The following is a 21023-nucleotide window of genomic DNA, read 5'->3' on the forward strand; positions in this document are numbered from 1 at the left end:
ATAAAGGAGTGGGGAGTAAACAGCAGCCCTCTGTAGTCCTGAGAATCGGAAGGTGACGTGTGAGGCATGTGGAGAGTTCTCATTCTCCCGGCTGTTACCTATGACAAAGATGCGTGATCCCAGCTAATTATTCCAAGCTGGAGGAAAGCTGGAAATGAGAGAAAACATGAAAAATTCAGGGAGCTGGAAGAAAACCACTATGGTTGTGAATAACAAGGATGAGCTGGGCAAGGTTAGGGTTTTACGAACTTAGTTTTGCTTCTGAGAAAGAAGGACAGAGAATGGAGCTGCAGGGGGCGATCTTGGAAGAAGGAAGACCTATTACGAACCTGTCACAGTAACAGAGACCAAACTGGGGGTCACCACTCGGGGAGTGGCAGCAGGAATGGAAAGATGTAGACAGACTTGAGACACTTAGAAGGAAGAATCAGCAAGAATGGAGCTGGATGGAGTTTGGGATTGCCGGATGGGTGATCGTCAAGGATGCTTCCAAGCTTCCGGCTTGGTTAATGGGGCTACTGGTTTATGCGGTAAATATGAGGAGTGAGACAGACACGCTCTCTGGCCTCACAATAGTCACGTTTGATGGAAGACAGTTCCAATCCAGGCCTAAGTGCTCTAACAGAAGAAGGCAAAGAAGGCTTTAGGTGTGCAAAAGAATTCTTAACCCTGAATAAAAGCGGGAGTGACTGAAGGCTTTTCAGAGAGAGCAACATGAAAGGTCAGAGGTGAAGAGTGATAGACGTGTGTGTATGGGTGTGTGCGTGTGTGTGTGCGTTTGTGTGTGTGTTTATCTGTCTCTGGGATGAGCAGGTAAGAGAGAACACTTCCAACCAGTGTGCCTATAGAGAAGGGGTTGATGAAGACAAGGTCAACATTATTGACCTAGTCAACACAATCCAATCGTAACCAGCCCTGCTGTTAAGGCTGTTGTATCATACTTGAGAATTTTGTTTTTGTTTATAATCTGATCTGCCTCAGATGGCTTCTCAGTTCCCTTTCAAGACATAATTCTTTTTTTCCTAACTTCTAATTTCTTGTTTCTCTATAACACTATAACACCCACCCAACAAATCCCTTATACTGTACCAGTAGAAGTCCATTTGTAATTCCTGAATAAAGCTGACATGTGCAAAGCATTTCAAATGATATTACATAATGTAAAGACATATTCGTTACTGAATAAAACTCCAGGGAACACTGGGCTAGGCACTACTGGTTGGTTATTCAAGACAGGACATTGGAAACATGAGCTCTGTTCTCAGTGAAGACCGTCTAGACGTGAAACTAATTACAGCAGAAAATTTATGTTCTCATTCAGATCAGGAAAACTACATCATAGGAAGATTGTAATGCAATCCGTACTATTGCTATTCCAAACCATGTTTATGAATAGTATTATTACAACTCTAAAAGCATGCACTTAGCTCCCTGGGCTTTATTAGTATTTGGTTATATATGAAATCAAACATTTAAATAGTGATATGAACAAATAATTTAAAGTATATGTTTTGTGACTTCCAGAAACAAAGTAGTTTATTTGTCTGTAAACCAGAGAAATGAACTGAAAGCCTCTGTTATGCTGAAGGGTTAGATGAGTTTACCAAACTTGATAGCAACTGTGTCCAGGGAGTTGGATTCTAATGGCCTTTTGCCTGTACTTTATACAATTCTTTTTTTTTTTTTTTTTCTATAGAGACAAGGTCTCACTCTGTCACTCATGCTGTAGTTCAGTGGCATGATCATAGCTTATGGCATCTGCAAACTTCTGGGCTCAAGTGATCCTTCTGCCTCGGCCCTATGCGTAGCTGAGACCACAGGTGTGCACCACTGATTTTATAGAGATGGGGTCTTGCTATATTGTCCAGGCTGGTCTCGGACTCCTGGCCTCAAGCAATCTTCTACCTTGAATGTTCAAAGTGCTCGTATTACAGGTGTGAACCACCACGCCAGACCTCACTTTATGCAATTCTTTATACCAGCTTTGTTACTTTGCATCACTCAGAAATTTTAAAACATCAATCTGAAAGAATTTCAATTTGAAGAGAAAGAGTTTTGAGGCCCACATTTTAAAACAGGGTTTTAAAGAAGTTGGCAAACAAGGAGGAAAGTAATTTTGCAAGAGAAATGTCTGAAAGAAGGCCTTGGCATGAAACTTAACAGGGAGCAGAAAAGAAGTTACCTAGAAAGAGGGCGGCGCCTGTGGCTCAAAGGAGTAGGGCACTGGCCCCCTATACTGGAGGTGGTGGGTTCAAACCCAGCCCCGGCCAAAAACTACAAATAAAACAACAAAAAAAGAAGTTACCTAGAAAGAAAGCTCCATGCCTAGGGATAAGGCTGCAGGGTCTGGATCCTCAGGTGTGGAGTGGGGGTATTTAGATTTAGCCTATTAAGTAAGAACAAGAAAGTTACCTGTGTGTGCATGCACGTCTTTGTATAGAGTATGCATATGTGATATAAATCCTAGATCTCAGTTGTACAGGATGTACAGTTAATCAGAATAACATTTCTTAAGTAAAAAATGAATTAGTGTCATGTTTCTTTAAATACGTGAAAATTCACAAGGTGACCAAGTGCGTGTAGGCTAATAGTTTTTTTCATGCTTGTTCTGGGAGTCACCCATTTGGAAATTGAATTCTCGGTGACATAAAAATCAATCTAGTTTCTCTTCTTGGATTTGTTTCTTTTAGACAAGTTCTCTGGCCACAGCTACTTTGTTTTGAGTAGTTCCTGTTCTCCAGCACATCATTTCAATTGGAGTGAAACTTTTACAGGATGCCTTTGACAGTGGGAGAGGTTGCAAACAAGTGTTTGAAGACTTTCTCTCACCTTTTTCTGATTAAAACTGTCTGGGCAGCTCCTGAAACAGCTTTGAGAAGGTCCCTAAGGGGGCAGCCTTACAGCCATGACTGAAGGTTATAGGGAAACCTACGGATTCCCAGAGTGAGGTCAAGGGCTTTATAAATATTTTTCAGAAATGACTCCCTCTGCCAAGATGTTGGGTCACACCTGTGTCGGTTTCAGCTCTCGTCTTCCCTGTCCTGGAGTGCTCTACCTTTATTCCCTGTCTCTTAAGTTAAAAGAAGAAAAAAATCTTCACCTAGCCCACCTGTGTGGCACATGCCACACTGCCTCGCTCCTGCTTGGAACTGCATATTCGCACAAATAAAGGAATCCAAGGCTAGTAGTCTTGCCCCCCACTGGGATTTGTACCTAGACTACCCAGAGACCAGAGCCACCAGTTTCAGGGAGATTGTTTCAAAGCCCAGAAATGTAGCAAGAGCCAAATCCATTTTACAGCTACCGCCCCTCTCAATTTCCCAGCTTGGCCTACAGAGCTTTGGATTTGATCTTTAGATTTTCCTTTTTGTTTTCTTTCCAGGTTATAGAGGTAACAATGCTCACAGTAAAAACTCAAACAAGACAGAAATATACTCAATGGGACCATAAAAGGCCATTGAAACATGTGTACTCCCAGCCTTGAAGGTCACCATCACTCACACTTGGTGCTCAGCCAGAGACGCACAATCTTACACACATATTTGAGGGGGGTTGTTTGTTTTTTTGAGAAAGGGTCTTGCTCTGTCACCCAGACTAGAGTGCCGTGTGGCATTGTAATAGCTCACAGCAGCCTCATACTCCTGGGCTCAAGCGATCCTCCCGCCTCAGCCTAAGTAGCTGGAACTACAAGTGGCCTCTGCCACACCCAGCTAATTTTTCTATTTTTAGTAGTGACAGGCCTCATTCTTGCTCAGGCTGGTCTTGAACTCTTGAGCTCAAGCGATCTTCCTGACTCGGACTCCTAATGTGTTAGAATTATAGGTGTGAGCACGGCAGCTGACCTGGAACATGTGATTTTTAAGGAAAAGCAGTATCAGACTGAACCTTGTACCTTAAACAAACTTCTGAGTGAACAGATGGGAACCTGGTCATTCATCCAGCCCTTACTGAGGGCCTACTATGTGCCGGACATTGTTCTAGAAGTAGGAAATTATCACTTCTCAGCCCTCTGGCTAAGATCAAGTGTAGAATTGGGAAATTGCAGAGGCAAAGCAGAGAATGTGTCTGTTCGTGGAATCCATATGTATTCACAAGGGGATGGGCACTATCAGTGTGCGGACATAGGGATTCGTAACTCCTCTTGGACCCCGTATCGTATTGTATCTGTCCTATTGCAATAAACACGTGAATAAGATTGTCTCATATTGTGGCAGGTGCCATGAAAAAAGTTGAAAGGGTAAAGGGTGAGTGAATGACAAGGCGTAGACAGAGCTGGGGTCACAAGGACTGTGTCGGAGGACATGGTGTTGGAGCAAGGAGTCTGATACTGAGGAAAGAGAAGGCAGCAGAGGGGAACAGCAGGGGAGAGTGTTCCGTAAGGGCTGGCAAGACCCAAAAAGCTAGGCGTGATCAAAGCCCAGGAAGTCAGCCCATCCTCAGGTTAATGAAGTGGCGAGGGGAGTGGAAGGGGTTGAGGGGAGAGAAGTGGACGGGGCCAGATCACGTCAGCCCCTTAGGTCAAATCAGGATTTATTATTGCAGAGGTGGAATCGCAAACCCCTGAATGAATGCAGTTGTCTCAACAAGCGCTGTTGGGGCAACCGGCTTTTCATATTTAAATAAGTAAGGCATCTCTGCTACCTTATAAACAAAAATAAACTCCAGATGGACCACCCTTCCCCAAAATTAAAAGACTAGAAAAAATTGGGGAAAGATGTTTGCAACATAGATGTGGGGAAAAGAATCAAATACTCCAAATATATTTGCCAATCAATAAAACTCGCCAAAAAAAAAAAAAAATGAGCAAAGGTTATGCACTGGCAATTCACGGAAGCAAAAAGTGAATGGTCCATACACATGAAAGGGTGATAGGGCTTGTTGGACATCAGGGAAATGCTAATGAAAAGGACATGAAGGACCATTTTCCCGTCATCCAGACTGGGAAAAACTTGGAAGTCCTGCAATAACACCAGCTAAGGAGCCCTCCTTCCTGAGTGCTAGTGGGCCTGGAAGGGGTGGCTACTTTGGAGATCAGTCAGCGTGGCTAATAACATGAACATGTCATTTCTGGTCATTTCATTGATTACTTTGGTTAATAGTCTTCTGCCTTTTAGAAAACTTTAAGTTGTATTCAGTCACCATACCAGCGTTGCCTAGCTTTTGGTTTGCTTTCTGCATGGTTCGTGATATGCTGAGAGAGCTGCTTAGGTCACTAATGGGCGTCATCAGATCCTAGAACCACTGGTCTTTTCTAGAATTATGTGGGTTGACAATGCTGGGGGTAACCACATGTCTTCCTTCTGCTCCAGAGGACATGTGGTGCTACCCCAAAAGTTTTGTTTCCTGTTATTCAGTGGTGGGGTTAGGAAAACAAAAACCACTTCAGGTATTACAAGTAGGGAGGCATTTCATACAGAGGCAGACAGGTTTTCAGAGCCATCAAAGGCAGGGATATAGAGGTCAGGAAGGTTGCCGTCTGTTGATCCAGGAATCTGGAAGTTCAGGATGACAGGACTTGCTCTCAGATGCCCAAAACACCAAGGAGCTGATTATCAGGAGGGTCTTTGGGAGATGCTGGACAAACATCACATCTGTCCCTGCTGATCCCTTGAGCTGCCCACAGCAGAAAACGACAGCATCTCTCTTTTTGAAACTTCCTCTGAGCTCTCATTCATCCAGAATCCTGCTCATAAGAGAGTATGGGAAACGTATTTTCCAATTTTACGGCCTTGGGTAGAAATCGTGCTGAGCAGTGACAGTACCTGGAGGTTGTTTCCAGTAAACATCAGATCAAATTAAATCACAAATATCCTCTATGCATGGAAGCTTCCTTGAAGACCACCAGTTTGCCACGGAGAGTACTAAGCACTGTCAGATTATTTGCATGAAAGTGTCTTGTTCAGGAAAGGAAAGTGAGACATTAGGGAAAGGTTACCTTCACTATCAACCCCAAGTTGTCTTAACTTATTTGACATTTTGTGAAATTACAATGTTAGATTTAAAGTCAGAGAATTGATCAAAATAGTAAACGGAGTTTTTAAAAGGTGCTCTGTTGACTTAAAGACCAATGAAAGGATCACACACCTAGATCAAAACTCATCAGAGTAAGCAGAGCCCTGGGCAGTGGACAACTTCTCTGTCAGCCTCCTTGGACTGGGCGTCCATTCATTTGTAGTCTTGGTCCAGAAGAGGAATGCATTGAAAAATAACCATGGTTCATCCTCTAACAGCAGAAAAGATGCCTTAGGAACCACACAGGCAGCGTCACGTCATTTTTTCTGGCAAAAGAATGTCCATCTTGGAGCTGGTGTCTCCTTCCTTCCTTCCTTCCTCCCTCCCTCCCTTCCTTCCTTCCTTCCTTCCTTCCTTTCTTTCTTCTTTTTCCTCTATAATTTATTGTTTTCTTCACAGAAGCCCAGTATACTTAAGTCCTTCTGAGATATTCATTTAACACTGAATTTTTGAGGTCCTGGTCTTTTCACAGCTCTTTAATAGTTTAGAAATTTCTCAACTGCCACAAGACTTTGTCCCTGTGCCTCCCAAAGCCATACTGACAATCCTGTGAGGTGTCCCTGATTTCATTCCTGAGTGCCACAAATCATTGATGATAACATATTATTATACAAGCACATCTGTGAGTTCCTTTCTAATTCTTGGACTTAAGTTTCAAACTTTCTAATGAAGCATTTTCTGTTTTTTATTTTAAGTTATGTAGCTGTATTGCTACAAGATTTCCATAGTATGTGACTTCCCAGCTTCTAAAGAACTGTCACATTCATTAACCTCATGTGACCCCTGCAACTTTATGACCCCCCAGTGAAAAAGGAAGTATTCTCAGCTTCATTTTACAGGAGAAATTAAAACTCCAAAAGATTAAATAAATTGTCCAAGGTTACCCAGGTAGTGGTGGCAAGATCCTTCCACTCTGGTTCTAAAATCTTTCAAGTTGCCTAGACATAAATAGCAATGTTTATATTTTTCATTTTAGACCACAAACAGTAAGCTTGTCTAATTCCTCATTAGTGGCATGCATTTTAGGTGAGGATTTCCAGAACTTGCTTTTTAAAAAAGCCCAGAAACATCAAAAGCCTAAGACTTTTTAAGACATAAACTCATTATTTTTTTTTCTTACTAACATGTCAGAATGTAAATTTTAGGTTAAGATTGAGAATATCCATATAATTTATTCTTTAAAAAGTCTGCAATCATAACTAAACTCCACGGAAGGTTTAATTACATGTTTCTTTTGGCCTCACTTTACAGGAGTTAAAAGTTAATTTTGTAATGTACTTGTTACAGGGTCGAGGGAGAAAAAGAAAATGCACGTCACAGGGAACACAAATAAGATGGGTTAGGCCAGCGTCTTTAGAAATTCACTAGTTATGACTGAAAAAGCTCTGATTCTAACTGGGCAGTTAGAACCATATGTGAAGTAAGTTTACCCGGAAATCAAGAGGGGCAAAAAAAATAGATCTGCTTTTTATTAAGACCTGAAGTGTGTTATAATTGGGTTGAGTTCTACCCAGATGGTTCTCCTCCTGTTGACATCTGCAAAGTGTGTGTAAGATTGTGTTGGGGAGTTATCTTCTGTGGCTGTGTAGACACATGTTACTCCAATAAAAACCAAGACCTTGGAGTTCTTCAGGCTGGTTTCTGCTAACGGGGTGCTGAGAACCCTGGCACAAAGGAGAATCTCATGTGTTTCACCACTGACTGAAAAAGATTTATAATTCTTTAGAGCAGTTATAAATATTTGCCCTTTAATTGGAAACAAATCAATAACCGAAGCGTAGATGCAAGACCATCAGAGTCTACGTGAAGTTTGTCTCTGAAATGCAAAACTTTGCAAAACTGAAACGCAAAGCGTTTTCCTGATGCTCGTTGTAAGTTGTGACATGTTCCTATACATATTTTCATTTCGCATGTATCTAAGAAAGGTCATTTCCTAGCTTAGACTTAAAGAGAATCCCCTTTTGTATGAAAATTGGTTTTCAAGTATGTTTTAGAACTGACGAACACTGTATATTTTTATGGTATACTATGTGATGCCTTAATATACATAGATATACATTATGAAATAATTAAATCAAGCTAATTACCATATCCATCAGCTAATATAAGTATGTATTTTTTTTTCTCTGTGTGTGTGGTGAGAACATTTAAAATCTATTCTCTTAGCGATTTTCAAGTATAGAATACTTTATTATTAACTATTGTCACCAGGCTGTACAATAGATCTCCAGAATTTATACCCAGTTGAAACTTGGTAGCCTTTGACAAACATCTCTGCCACCCACCCTCCCCGACCAGCCTCAGTGAATTCCATCCTACTCTCTGCCTCTATGCATTTAACTATTTTAGATTCTTCATGTAAGTGAGATGGTGCAGGATTTGTCTTTTCTGTGTCTGGCTTATCTCATTTACCATAACACCCTCAGGTCATCCTCGCTGTCACAAACAACAGGATCTCCTTCTTTCTGGGGGCCAGTGTTAGCGCCCCCTGTTCCCCATCTTCTTTATCCATTAGTCTGTTGGGGGACGCTTCAGATGATTTCATGCCCTGTCTATTGACAATAACTCCGTAATGAACATGGGGGTGCAGATATCTCTTTGATGGACCAATTTCATTTCCTTTGGACATACACCCAGGAGGGAGGTAGTTAGATCATATGGCAGTTCTATTTTTAATTTTTTGAGGCATCTCTGTACTGTTTCCATAAGGGCTGTACTAATTTACATTCTCACCGAAGAATATGGTAGTAGGGTTCCCCTTCTCTACCATCTCAATGACACCTGTCATCTTTTCTCTTTTTGGTTAGTAGCCATTCCAACAGGGGTGAGGTGGTACCTCATAGAGGTTTTTCTTTGCATTTTCCTGATCATTAGTGACGTTGAGCATTTTTTACATATAGACCTGTTGGTCATTTGTAAAATAGTCGGGTCCTGTGTTAGGTTTTTAATCAGATTATTCGTTTTCTTGCTATTGAGTTGAGGTTCTTATGTGTTTTCGATATTAACTGCTAATCGGATGTAGGGCTTGCAAATATTTTCCACCATTCCATAGGTTGTCTTGCACTTACAAACCTAGACGGCTGGCCTACTACACACTGAGGCTCTGAGGTATAGGCTATTGCTCCTAGGCTATAAACCTGCACCGCATATTACTGTACTGAGAACTTCAGGGAATTGTAACATAATGGTAAATATTTGTGCATGTAAATATATCTAGACATAGAAAAGGTATAGCAAAAATACGGTATTGTAATCTTATGGGCCTGCTGTCATATATGCTGTCTGTCCTTGACTGAAATGTCATTGTGCAGTGCCTGACCACTGCTGTCCTCATGATCCTTTTAATTCAAGATATTTGCTGTAATGTCTCTCTTTTCACTTCTCCTTGTATTTGAGTTTTTGTCCTTTTTTTCTTAGTTTAGCTAGGAGTTTGTTGATTTTGTTTATTTTTTCCGAACACTAACTCTTGATTTTACTAATTTTTTTCCCTGTGCTCTATTTATTTCTGTTCTGATCTTTATTATTTCCTTCCCTCTGCTGACATTGGGTTTAGTTTATTTTTCTTTCTCCAGCTCCTTGAGGCATGATGCTAGGCTATTAGGAATCCTTCTTCTTTTACAAGATAGGCATTTACTGCTGAAAACTTCACTTTTAGAACTGCTTTTTCTGCTCCCATGTATTTTGATGCATTCTCTGTGTTGTCATTGTTTGTCTCAAGTGGTTTTTTAATTTTTATTTTGATTTATTCTTTGAACCATTAGCTATTTAGAAGTGTGTTGTTTAATTTCCACATATTTTTTAATTTTGTTAAAAAATTGACTGTTACTGACTTCTAGTTTTGTACTGTCGTGATCAGAAGCAATACTAGATTTGATTTTAATCTTCTTGGATTTGTTAAGACTTGCTTTGTGGCCTAACATACATTCTATCCTGGAAAACGTTCTATGTTCTCTAGAAAAGAATGTATATTCTTCTGCTTATGGATTGAAAAATATATATATGTATTTATATATTTATAAAAAGGCATATATAGGGCGGCACCTGCGGCTCAAAGGAGTAGGATGCCGGCCCCATATGCCAGAGGTGGTGGGTTCAAACCCAGCCCTGGCCAAAAACTGCAGAAAAAATAATGCATATATATAATATATATATCTGTTAGGTCCATTTGGTCTAAACTACAGTTCAAGTTCAGTATTTTTTCGTTGAACTTTGTAGAAATTAGGGTATTGAAGTTTCCACACATTGAAGTTACTGTATTTCTATCTATTTGTTCCTTTACACACACCAATAATCGCTTTATATATTTAGGTGTTCCAGCATTCAGTGCATATACAGAGGGTGCCAAAAATATGTACACACATTTTAAGGAAAGAAAGAAAAAACTATATTAAAATTGTAATACTCAGGCTGGGTGTGGTGGCTCACGCTTATAATCCTGACACTCTGGGAGGAAGGAGGGTCGATGCCTTGAACTCATGAGTTGGAAACCAGCCTGAGCAAGAGACCCTGTCTCTACTGAAAATGAAGAACTGAGGCAAGAAGATCACTTGGGCCCAAAAGTTTGAGGTTGCTGTGAGCTCTGATGCCACAGCATTCTACAGAGACTCTGTCTCAAAAAAAAAAAAAAAAATATATATATATATATATAAAACACTCAATATATACCAATAACAAAAGAGTAATACAAGAGCACCTCTTGTAATTGGAGAAGTCAAATGTGACCATGTATTACAATTTTAATGTAGTTTTTTTCTTTCTTAAAGTGTGTATACTTTTTTGGCAACCTCTGTATAATTATCATTGTTATGTCCTCTTGATGAATTGATCTTTTTATCATTAAATAATGAGCATTGTTGACGCTTGTAATAATTTTTGACTTAAATTCTATTAATATTTTATCTGATATAAGGATAGCCACTACTGCCCTCTTATGGTTACTATTTGCACGGAATATCTTCTTCCATCCCTTCACTTTTAGCCTGTATGTGTCCTGCTGTGGCTCAAGGAGTAAGGGTGCTGGCCCCCTATACCAGAGGTGACAGGTTCAAACCCTCCCTGGCCAAAAACTGCAAAAAAAAGAAAAAGTTAAAATGGGTCTCTTGTAGACCACATAGATTTGGCTATTGTTTTTTAATTTATTCAGCTAACTGTATGTCTTTTGGTAAGAGTTTAATCCATTCACTTAACATTATTATTAATGTTAGGTAAGGAATTAAGTCACTTTGTTAATTTTTTCTGATTGTTTTCTACATCCTTGCTTCCTTTTTACCCTGTCCTGGTGAGTTTTGTCAAATGTTTTTTTGGTATCTATCGAGATGATTGTATGGTTCTCGTCTTTCACTCTGTTAATGTGTAGTATCACATTTATTCATTTGCATATGTTGACCCATTCTTGTATCCCCGAGATAAATTCCACTTGATCCTTTTAAGGCACCGTTGAATTTGGATTGCTAGTATTTTGTTGAGGATTTTTGCATCCTTGTTTATTGGGGATTTTGGCCTGCAATTTTCCTTTTTTTTTCTTTTTCTTTCTTTTTTTTTTTTTTTGCAGCGTCTTTTAGTGTATTAGGGTAATGCCGGCTTCTGTAACTATTCCTTCCTCTTCAAGGTTTTGGAAGAGCTTGAGAAGGACTAGTTTTAGCTCTTCAAGTATTTTTTAACAAACGAATTTATGATATGTTTTAATTGGCTTCCATGACACATATTTAACAATTCATACCTTCTTTTCTAGACAACAGAAAGATCAGAGTTAATGGAACCAAAGAACCTGTAGAGTTTAAATCAAATCAATGGTTCGGGGCAACAGTGAAGGCTTACAAAGGGAAAGTCGTGGTGAGTATGAATCCTATGTTTGCGGTGTTGCCTTCAAACACTAGGGGCACCGAAATATTTTAACTTCATATTTAGAAAAGTCCTTTCATATAGGAGCACATTAGACTTTCAGAGATAAGCCTGTTGGCAATAAGTCTACCACTTAGAATTAAAGAATATGTTCGCACTCAGAGCTATGGGAAATAAAGCTTGTTTTCCAAAAGATCAGTTAGATATGTTCAAAGGTTTCAAAAGTGATTAAGAAATATAGAAAAGTAATACCTAAATCTCAAAGAGGTAAATAATTTATTGCTTAAGGTTAATTCAAATTTGACCAGAGATACAGGACTATTCCTGTAAGAAAACATAACAAATTAATCTACTGTGATATCATCGGTCCCTTTCAGAACTGAAGGAAAATTTTCTTTAGTAATAATTTTTAAAAAGCTACTAACAGTATGATTTTCTGGGTTCACTAATGCTTCTTAAAGTATAAAAAATCTTATTCCCAAATAAATACCTTTTAGCTATAAAGTGCTGTGACTTTATGATTCTGTTATTTGTTTGTTCTAATCAATGATACATGTCTAAGTTATTGAGAAATAAATGACTATTGAAATGAACTGGAAGTTTTTGTAGGGAGGGGAATTTTTTAACCTATTGGCTTTAATTCCCTTATAAAAACAAAGCAATAACTTTGGCTTTTAGGATTTGTCTCAAGCTATTTGAATTATGATTTAATAATAATAAATATCTAAAGGAAATGCCTTGCTTTATTTAGTCTGTGGTTAAATTCCCCACCCCCAAGAGATTTTGACATGAAACAGGTGATATAAAAAGGATAGCCAGCTCTCTATGGTTAAATATCCAGAATTTACAATGTAGTCCCTATAGAATTGTATTTGCATTAATGTATAGTTATCACATTTCAGAACTGGTAAGAACTTTTTTATCCTTTAGTGGGGTAGAACTTATGGGAATTATAATACTATTGAAAACTAAGCTGGGAGTGGTGGCTTACACCTGTAGTCCCAGAAATTTGGGAAGCCAAGGTGGGAGGATTGCTTGAGCCTAGTAGTTTGAGACCAGCCTGGCCAGCATAGCAAGACCCTGTCTCTTAAAAAGAAAAAGAAGAGAGAAAAAGGAAAAGGAAAGGAAAGAAGAAAGGGGAAGGAAAAGAAAAGAGAAAGGAAAAACTAACTAACAACTGTTTGGGGTTAAAAAAAACTTCTGGATACTATGTGATTTTTATCTGTAACATATATATATATATATAATTGTTGCACATTTATTCAATATTTATGAAAACCTTCAAAACCATTGAAAATAAAATAATACATCATGTTTTTTATTCTTTTTTGGCCTATTTGCATTTTCTCAATCATGTAATAGGAAGTTATATAATATAGAGTGTATTTTCAAGTTAATTGCTTCCCTTCGAGTGCTGGAACACAGCGGAATGGACAATTAAATCCTCCCCCATGCAATGTAGTTACTAGAACCACAAAATGCTGCCTACAGAAGTATCCTTGTGAATATCCAGGTATCATGGGTGTAGATATTAGGATTGGGTCAAAGTCCAAACACATCACATCAGTGTGTTCCAGGTCATTGTGAAAATTGATATAAACAGGCTAACATTTTAGAGCTGATATCAGGCCAACTTTGGATAGAATTCATGGCATTAAATGTCCTTTGGTGAAATGGAAGGTGGAGGAAGGTGGATAATATGGGGCTACACAGGTGACCGCTTCACTGACCAGACTATGCTTCACTATTCACACCTTCTGTGGAATTTATCAACTCAACAGCTTGTCAGTTCACTAAGGGGACCCTAAGATTAGGGAACCTACATGAGGTAGAAAGTTTGAGGTTATTGACCAAGACCCTGTAATCTACAGAGAGGCAAAATCACAAAGCTGAATTTGTAGACGGGTGATTTACTTGGGAATTTGAATTATCTTTACTACAAGTAGTTATACATTGAATTAAATCACCAAGGACACATTTGGAATCATAAAATTATAAAATTGAGATATTTCTTCTCTGGAATGGCTATAAGTATAATGCCATCAAATGAGAAGGTAGACCAGCGCTCCATTTTATGGGATTCTGTGATTCTGTGTCCTTAGAGATGAATGTTTGGGCAATCAGATAAAACTTAACAGAGGAATCCTATAGGCAAAACAGAAGTCAAAAAGTGCCTATGTTTTATACACTATCACCTTGCTCATTTCTTGTAAAAGTAAGGTTATTTAATTTACCCAAAGAGAATTACACATCCATCTTTTCTAATACAGTACTCTTATTAGAAGTATAGTACTCTAAGAAACAGCCGGAGCATTTCACATTTTTCTTGCTGTTGTTTAAATTCATCTTTGATGATAAAATTCCTGATATTGGGCAAACTATTTTTAAAATTTTATTTTATTAAGTCAATATACGTAGAACATGAATACACTCATTAGGCAAACTATTTTAGAGGCTGTCCCCTCCATTTACCATAATTTAGTCCTAGAAATGGTGCCATAAGGCAGAATGTCATAAGGTGTGTCTTTTTTTCTCCAAAGCAACATTCCTAAAATGAGAAGGCGTACATTAGACACCCAATCAGATGTGACATTTCTGACACGACAAATCATATATCATAAAAGCAAAGATGTATCAATAAATGTGTAATCATTTGGTGTTATAAAATTCTGGTTTCCTCTTGTAACTAGTGGGCCTTCATTTAATTTAATTCAATATGCATCTATTAAGCAAATTTTATATGAAAAGCTCTGGTGTGCTGTGGGCAGTTCAACAAATTCTAAAAGAAGTTTCAAACCATGATTGAATATTTGTGTAGTATATACTGCTATTTAATTTGCCATTTTATATGTTAGTGGGGAATAAGCTATCCCCACTAGCTTCATGGGGTGGGTGGATGGATAGATGGATAGATGGATAGTGGGGAATAATATTTTCATTCCTAACACTTTGGGGGTTTTTTTGCCTTCATTTATGAAATGATTTGGAATAACTCATGGATGGGTGGATGGATGGATAGATGGATAGTGGGGAATAATATTTTCATTCCTAACACTTTGGGGGTTTTTTTGCCTTCATTTATGAAATGATTTGGAATAACTCAACTTTCTCAGAAAGGCTGTCTGAGGTCCTTGAAGTTTATCTCAGTAAATTTCTCCATAACAAGCCAAGGCACTGTCTTGGGTTACTTCACAAGTAGTGTTCAATGCCTTGAAAATCCTTACAGGTCATTACCATGCTCTTTTAATGACTTCCTGATCATCTCTAATAAAATTGCTAAGACAGGCATGAGATGCTATCCTTTGCCTTCAGTTTTGCCATAAATAAAAACCATGGAATTAAAAAATCAAGGCACAAAACCCATGGAAACCTGGGCATGTTTCCATGAAAGCTGTTTAAAGAGTCCTAAGATGCAACTTCTGTGATGAATAGGAGAATCCACAAAACAGGTTACTAACCTGTCTGCATCCTTTGATTAGAAAGCCATTTTTTAAAGCAACAATTAGACAAAGAAAGTAAATATTTCTCATGTTAAGACATCACACTGATTTATTCACTGTTTGAATGACCATTCGCTTTTTATGTAGGTTCTTTAAGAAAAAAAAAAAAGAAAAGAAAATATTAGTTCTCTGCTTTTAGAAACAATTTTCCATTTGTTTTCTTTGGCAAAAATTTTAAGAGTCTATGGGGGAAAACTCATTTTATGGAGATGTTTAATTTTTGCCAATTCTACAGTACATGAATGTTAAAAATTAGCTTTGAAAGTTTAACCCTGATGCCCCCAGGGACTCACTCACTAGTATGCTGAAGGCCACTGAATTTGCTTAATAATTTAACTTGGTTTATCATAAATTCAGGTACCCTAATTAGTAACTCAAATATAGAGTAAGAAACTTACATCAAAAATGTGTTTTTGTGACTTTGATGTTTCCTAGGCCTGTGCTCCTTTATATCACTGGAGGACTCTTAAACCAGCACCCGCAAAGGACCCAGTTGGCACCTGCTACGTTGCAATTCAGAATTTCAGTGCCTATGCTGAGTATTCTCCCTGTCGAAACAGTAAGTTGTTTTTAGTCCTCCCATCTGAAATTTAGCTTGAGAGCTTTTCTGTCCTGGACAGGGGAGCAGAAAGCTCTAAACAGCATGGATAGGTTATAGGCTAACCAGGAAAAAGTGTTAGAGACAGGTAAAGACTGTGACAGCTGGTGTCTTGATATGCCAACAGGGACAAGGTATGGAATTCTTCTGATCTTCCTGCATGTTTTAAAAATTTTCTGGTTTTAGAAATTTGGTGGTAGAATTCATCAGTTTTTTATTTTAGGCCTTAAACCATCAGTCTATTAAAAAGTCACACCCTGTATTCTGAAGAACACTGCCTACTTGACTTGTATATTGCAGGAATGATATCCATTAGCATGTTTGTACTTAGGGGAAGCATTATGCTTGAGATTTCTGTTTAACCTGTTTTCCACAGCTGCTCATTTCTTTACCAGCTGTGTACTAAGATATTTGTATAATATAGTTTTCTGCTTGAGTTGATTAATTCCCCCATTATCAAAAACACTCTGTACACTTAGAGTCCAAATCTCATCTAGCAGTTCTAGGAATCTTCCAGAAAAGCATCCTTTAAAGCAAGCCTGTGAGTACCATATTTGGGACACTGCCATTTAATTATTTCATGTTTGTAGACTAATTGAAGATTTGTGGATAGCATGATGGATGGATGAATGCATGGATGGGTGGGTGGGTGGATGGCTGGCTGGCTGGCTGGATGGGTGGGTAGATGGACAGATGGCTGCCTGGATGGAAGGCTGGATGGATGGGTAGATGGACAGATGGATGAAAGGATGGATGGATGGATGAAAGGATGGATGGATGGATGGATGGATGGATGGATGGATGGATGGATGGATAGATGGATGGGTGGATGGATGGATAGATGGATATATGGGTGGGTGGATGGATGGATGGATAGGTAGATGGACGGATGGGTGGATGGATGGGTGGGTGGATGGGTGGATGGATGGATGGATAGATGGGTAGATGGATGGATGGATAGATAGATGGGTGGGTGGATGGATGGATGGATGGATAGATGGATGGGTGGATGGATGGATGGATAGATGGGTAGATGGATGGATGGATGGCTAGATGGGTGGGTGGATGGATAGATGGATATATGGGTAGATGGATGGGTGGATGAACAGATGGATGGATGGATAGGTAGATGGACAGATGGATGGATGGATAGATGGATGGGTGTGTGTATGTATGTATGTATGTATGGATGGATGGATGGATGGCTAGATGGATGGGTGGATGGATGGATAGGTGGGTGGATGAACAGATGGATGGGTGGGTGGATGGATGGATGGGTGGAGGGATGGATGCGTCTACTCAGAGTCCTTTTGTGAAGTCCTCCAGTTTTCTGTGCCAGATAGATCACTGGGATTTGTTGATAAGCAACCAGTGTATTTTCTCTCTTATTCTTGATAATTCACAAGACCACATCAGGGGAAAATGTTGTTAGAAAGAACATTCTAGTGACTGATTTCAGAATATTAATTTTCTAAAAACCTTGCTCCCAAATGAGTTTGATTCCTAAGACTATAAGCACATTTCCCCAGTGTGCATGAATTTTTTTTAATATATTTAAGATTAACTTAGATAAGACTGAGCAAATATCAGAAATAAACAAAGAAAGACAAAGACTAGGTCTTTAAGTGTTAACAAAGAGACCCTAAGAGTAAGAGATTCAAAGAACTGGGAGAGAAACATTAACTCTGATGGTTTCTGGTGAAGATTTTTCCAAGGAGATGATTATGCCTTTCTGTTTAAAAACACTGAAGTTAATTAGGCACTTCTTCGATGGGATGAGAAATGTTAGCTGAATGGATAGATGGTGAGATAAGGATTTTATTTTAAATAGCTTTAAAATAGGGGTTCTCTGTAGATAATGAAACTCAATGATTTTATTCATTTGACAGGGGTTTATGAACAAGTTGAACACTAACTAGTCTACATTTAGGGAATGCAGCCAAGAACAAGCGAAGTCAAACCCCTGTGTTCAAGGAACTGACATGCTAGTAGGGAAGACAGACAACAGACATATAAATAACTAAGTCAGGCAGTGAACAGGTTATATAAAAATATAGCAAGGCAAGTTGGAGAGAGTGACTGATGTTGGGGGAGTAAGGAGATGAGGAGCTTTTCAGACAGGGTGACAGGAAGGGCACCTTCCAGCAGTGACACTTAGAGTGGGAGGAGAGGAGACTCCCAGGCCCAGGCAACAGCCCATCAGGGGCAGAGTCTGTGAACATCCCATTCAGCATGCACTTGGCTTTGGTAAAAGGTCAGTATGATTATGTTTAAGATAAAAGTCAGGTGGAGAGATAATAAAATCCCCAGATTACTCAGAAAATTAGTAGTAGAGCTGAGATTTGATACTGAACTTGTTTCATCAGTGTTAACTATAATCCCTATCCCAGTAATCCCTATCCCAGTTCACGATTTGCTAATGATGCTTCCCCAGAACAGCAAACTATTGGCCCTAAAAAGATGAAGCCACCCATCACATTTGACTTGGAAATATATTCTATGCTGTCAACTACCATGGAGGACAATCATTTATAAAACTTTGATTGCTTCTGGTTCTGCCTTTTTGCCTGACTACCTGTGGGAAGTGAAAGCTCTGATTAAAATACATGTGGAATCTAGACTCGTGTGTGGGGAAAGTTTCAGTGTGAGTTTGAACCATTCTCTAAAGATCCAAATTATAGTATGCTCCCACCTTGAGCTACAGGGACCCATGATAGTGGCGATATATTTACTCTTTACTTTCTTAAATAATAAAAACAGCCCAACAAAGGTAAATTGAAGCTCATGTTAAGTGGCAGAATAGCTCAATAAATTGCCAATTATTTCAGCTCTGGTCATGATTCTCATGATCTCCTTATTTCTATTAATATTATTCTTCATCCTCAGATCATCCAAGAAGCAGACTTCCCATCACGGCTAGGGAGTTTGCAGATCATTAACACAAAGCCAGCTTGTTCCCAAGCCTATGCTCAGTATCACAGAACAGGGACATCAGTGATATTATTTTCAAAAGAGAATTTCAAGGAGGACCTCATGTTAATTCCACAAACCCACTGCACTGATCCTGTGAGCAGCAACTTGCTCATTCATATTAATGACAAGCCTGCAGCTCTTGCTCATTCATAATTCAAGTGGGGATCATTCACACCCACCTCCCACTTCACTTCAAAAGGCAACAAATAACAATGTATGATCAACAAGCTTCCCCTGGATTCCTGAGTCCAGTCTGGGGCACAACTGTAAAGTTCACAGTTCCTCTGAAGTTCCGGAAGAAAGATTCCTTTAGTTCTCACAAATTACAACTCAACCAGAAAAAAAAAAAAAAGACTTTGTAAAAGAAAGAACCTCACGCTCTTTTATATAATTGCCACTTCAAATAAACACTTGACATTGATTATTTTCTCCATGAATTTTATGAAGAATTATTATTTTCTCTGAATTTTTTTCCGGTTTCCTATTTTAAAGCAAAATAATTTCAAAGAATGGCGACGTTTCTTCCCTTTTGAATAATTTACAGCATGAAAAGTGACAAGTCGGAATTGGTTTTCAAAAGGGTATCAAAACCCAAAGGGATATTATTCCAGTTGATTTTACCGTAGAATCACAATGATATTTGGGATGAGAAAACAGATGGAAATATGTCTAATAAGTGACTTGGACAGAATTTTCAAAATAAACGTAAAACTACATAGTGATCGTTTTAAACCTAGAAGTTTCTAGAGAAAACCATAGAACATCCTGAATTGTTTATTAAAATATATCTTACCATGATAATGTGATAACACTGATGTATTTTGATTGTTCTAGGCAATGCTGATCCTGAAGGCCAGGGTTACTGCCAAGCAGGATTTAGTCTGGATTTTTATAAGGTGAATTCCCTTGGTCTTGCAGCTTCTAATATTTAATCTTACTATTATTAATTATATCCTCTAGCTCTCACTTCTACATTCTGCAAATAACAATAAGCAAAGAACCTTGGGGGAACATCTCTGGTCTACGGTGGCAACTTCTTGTAAAAATATTTTGTTTTCTCCTTATTTTTATTCATCTATGCTCACTCACAGCAGCCTATTAAATAAGAGAAAAATACATATGATGAAAAACAAATCTTCCTTCCCACCCTTTGTGGCAATCACGATTAAATGCAAATCTCAAATACTCATGTTTTTCTGAAAAGATCACAAGAATCTATTGTTTTCTCTCGTAGCTGTGATTGACGGATTGGATTTAGTACTTGTATTAAAAGTATCTTTTCACAAAATTAAACATATTGATGTCCAATAAGAATACAGGGGGAAAGACTCTGTGGTTTTGAAACGGTTTGGGAAAATTTCCTCAACATACAAATTCTTTACTATTTATCATTGTGATTTTTATCATTGCTTTTTTTTTTTACTGACAATTAAAGAAATACGGGCTGTAAATAACTGAGACAAAACGTTTATATTTTCTAGTGTGGAATTTTTGCTCCCTCTGCTGAGAAGGAGGTGGGTTTGTGGATGTATGAAAAAAAAAATTGGTATTACCATGGCCTTGAAATAAATTGGAACAGAATTTTCTTCTTATCGCCAAGGCTGAAAAGACCATGCCTGCTGCACAGCGTTAAACATGTGGGCATTTTGCTTACCAGAGGCAGTGCCAAAAATTGAACGCATATATTCTCAAGGGAGAGAGCATTCAACTTACCTGAGTCAAATTAAAATTATTTAATACAATAACACACTAAATAATTGAAAGCAAAAATGGAAAGAAAATGACATGTAACCTCTCTTTTAAAAATTGCCTTTTTGTGCGTGACAAATCATTAGAGCAATGCTTATTAACAATAATTTATCACCCTTTAAAAAAAAATCAGTGTTTCTTTTCCAATTATTGTTTCTGTTTTGTAGAATGGAGACCTAATTGTAGGAGGACCCGGGAGTTTTTACTGGCAAGGTACGTTCTGTGAGCCGAGAAAGAAAGCTCGTTTGTTGTGACCAACAAAAAGACAAAGCAGGAGCCTTGTCAAATGTGGACTTTCTAGCACGTTAACTTTTTATCCCCATTCATAACCTCTCAAGTGAAGCATCATG

At 38.5% G+C, this 21023-nt stretch overlaps 1 protein-coding gene across 1 annotated transcript in view; it reads left to right on the forward strand.

The window, feature by feature from the left end:
* ITGA8 (integrin subunit alpha 8) overlaps positions 1-21023 on the forward strand; it is a 167754-nt gene that overhangs the window by 11633 nt on the left and 135098 nt on the right. The window contains exons 3-6 of the mRNA XM_003786791.2: positions 11744-11844; positions 15789-15912; positions 19759-19820; positions 20841-20886. Coding sequence (XP_003786839.1) covers positions 11744-11844; positions 15789-15912; positions 19759-19820; positions 20841-20886 — 333 coding nt within the window. The remainder of the gene's footprint in view (positions 1-11743; positions 11845-15788; positions 15913-19758; positions 19821-20840; positions 20887-21023) is intronic.

The sequence above is a fragment of the Otolemur garnettii genome, unplaced genomic scaffold (assembly GCF_000181295.1).
Source record: "Otolemur garnettii isolate 467f Iridium unplaced genomic scaffold, OtoGar3 scaffold00019, whole genome shotgun sequence".
NCBI classification, from domain to species: Eukaryota; Metazoa; Chordata; class Mammalia; order Primates; family Galagidae; genus Otolemur; species Otolemur garnettii.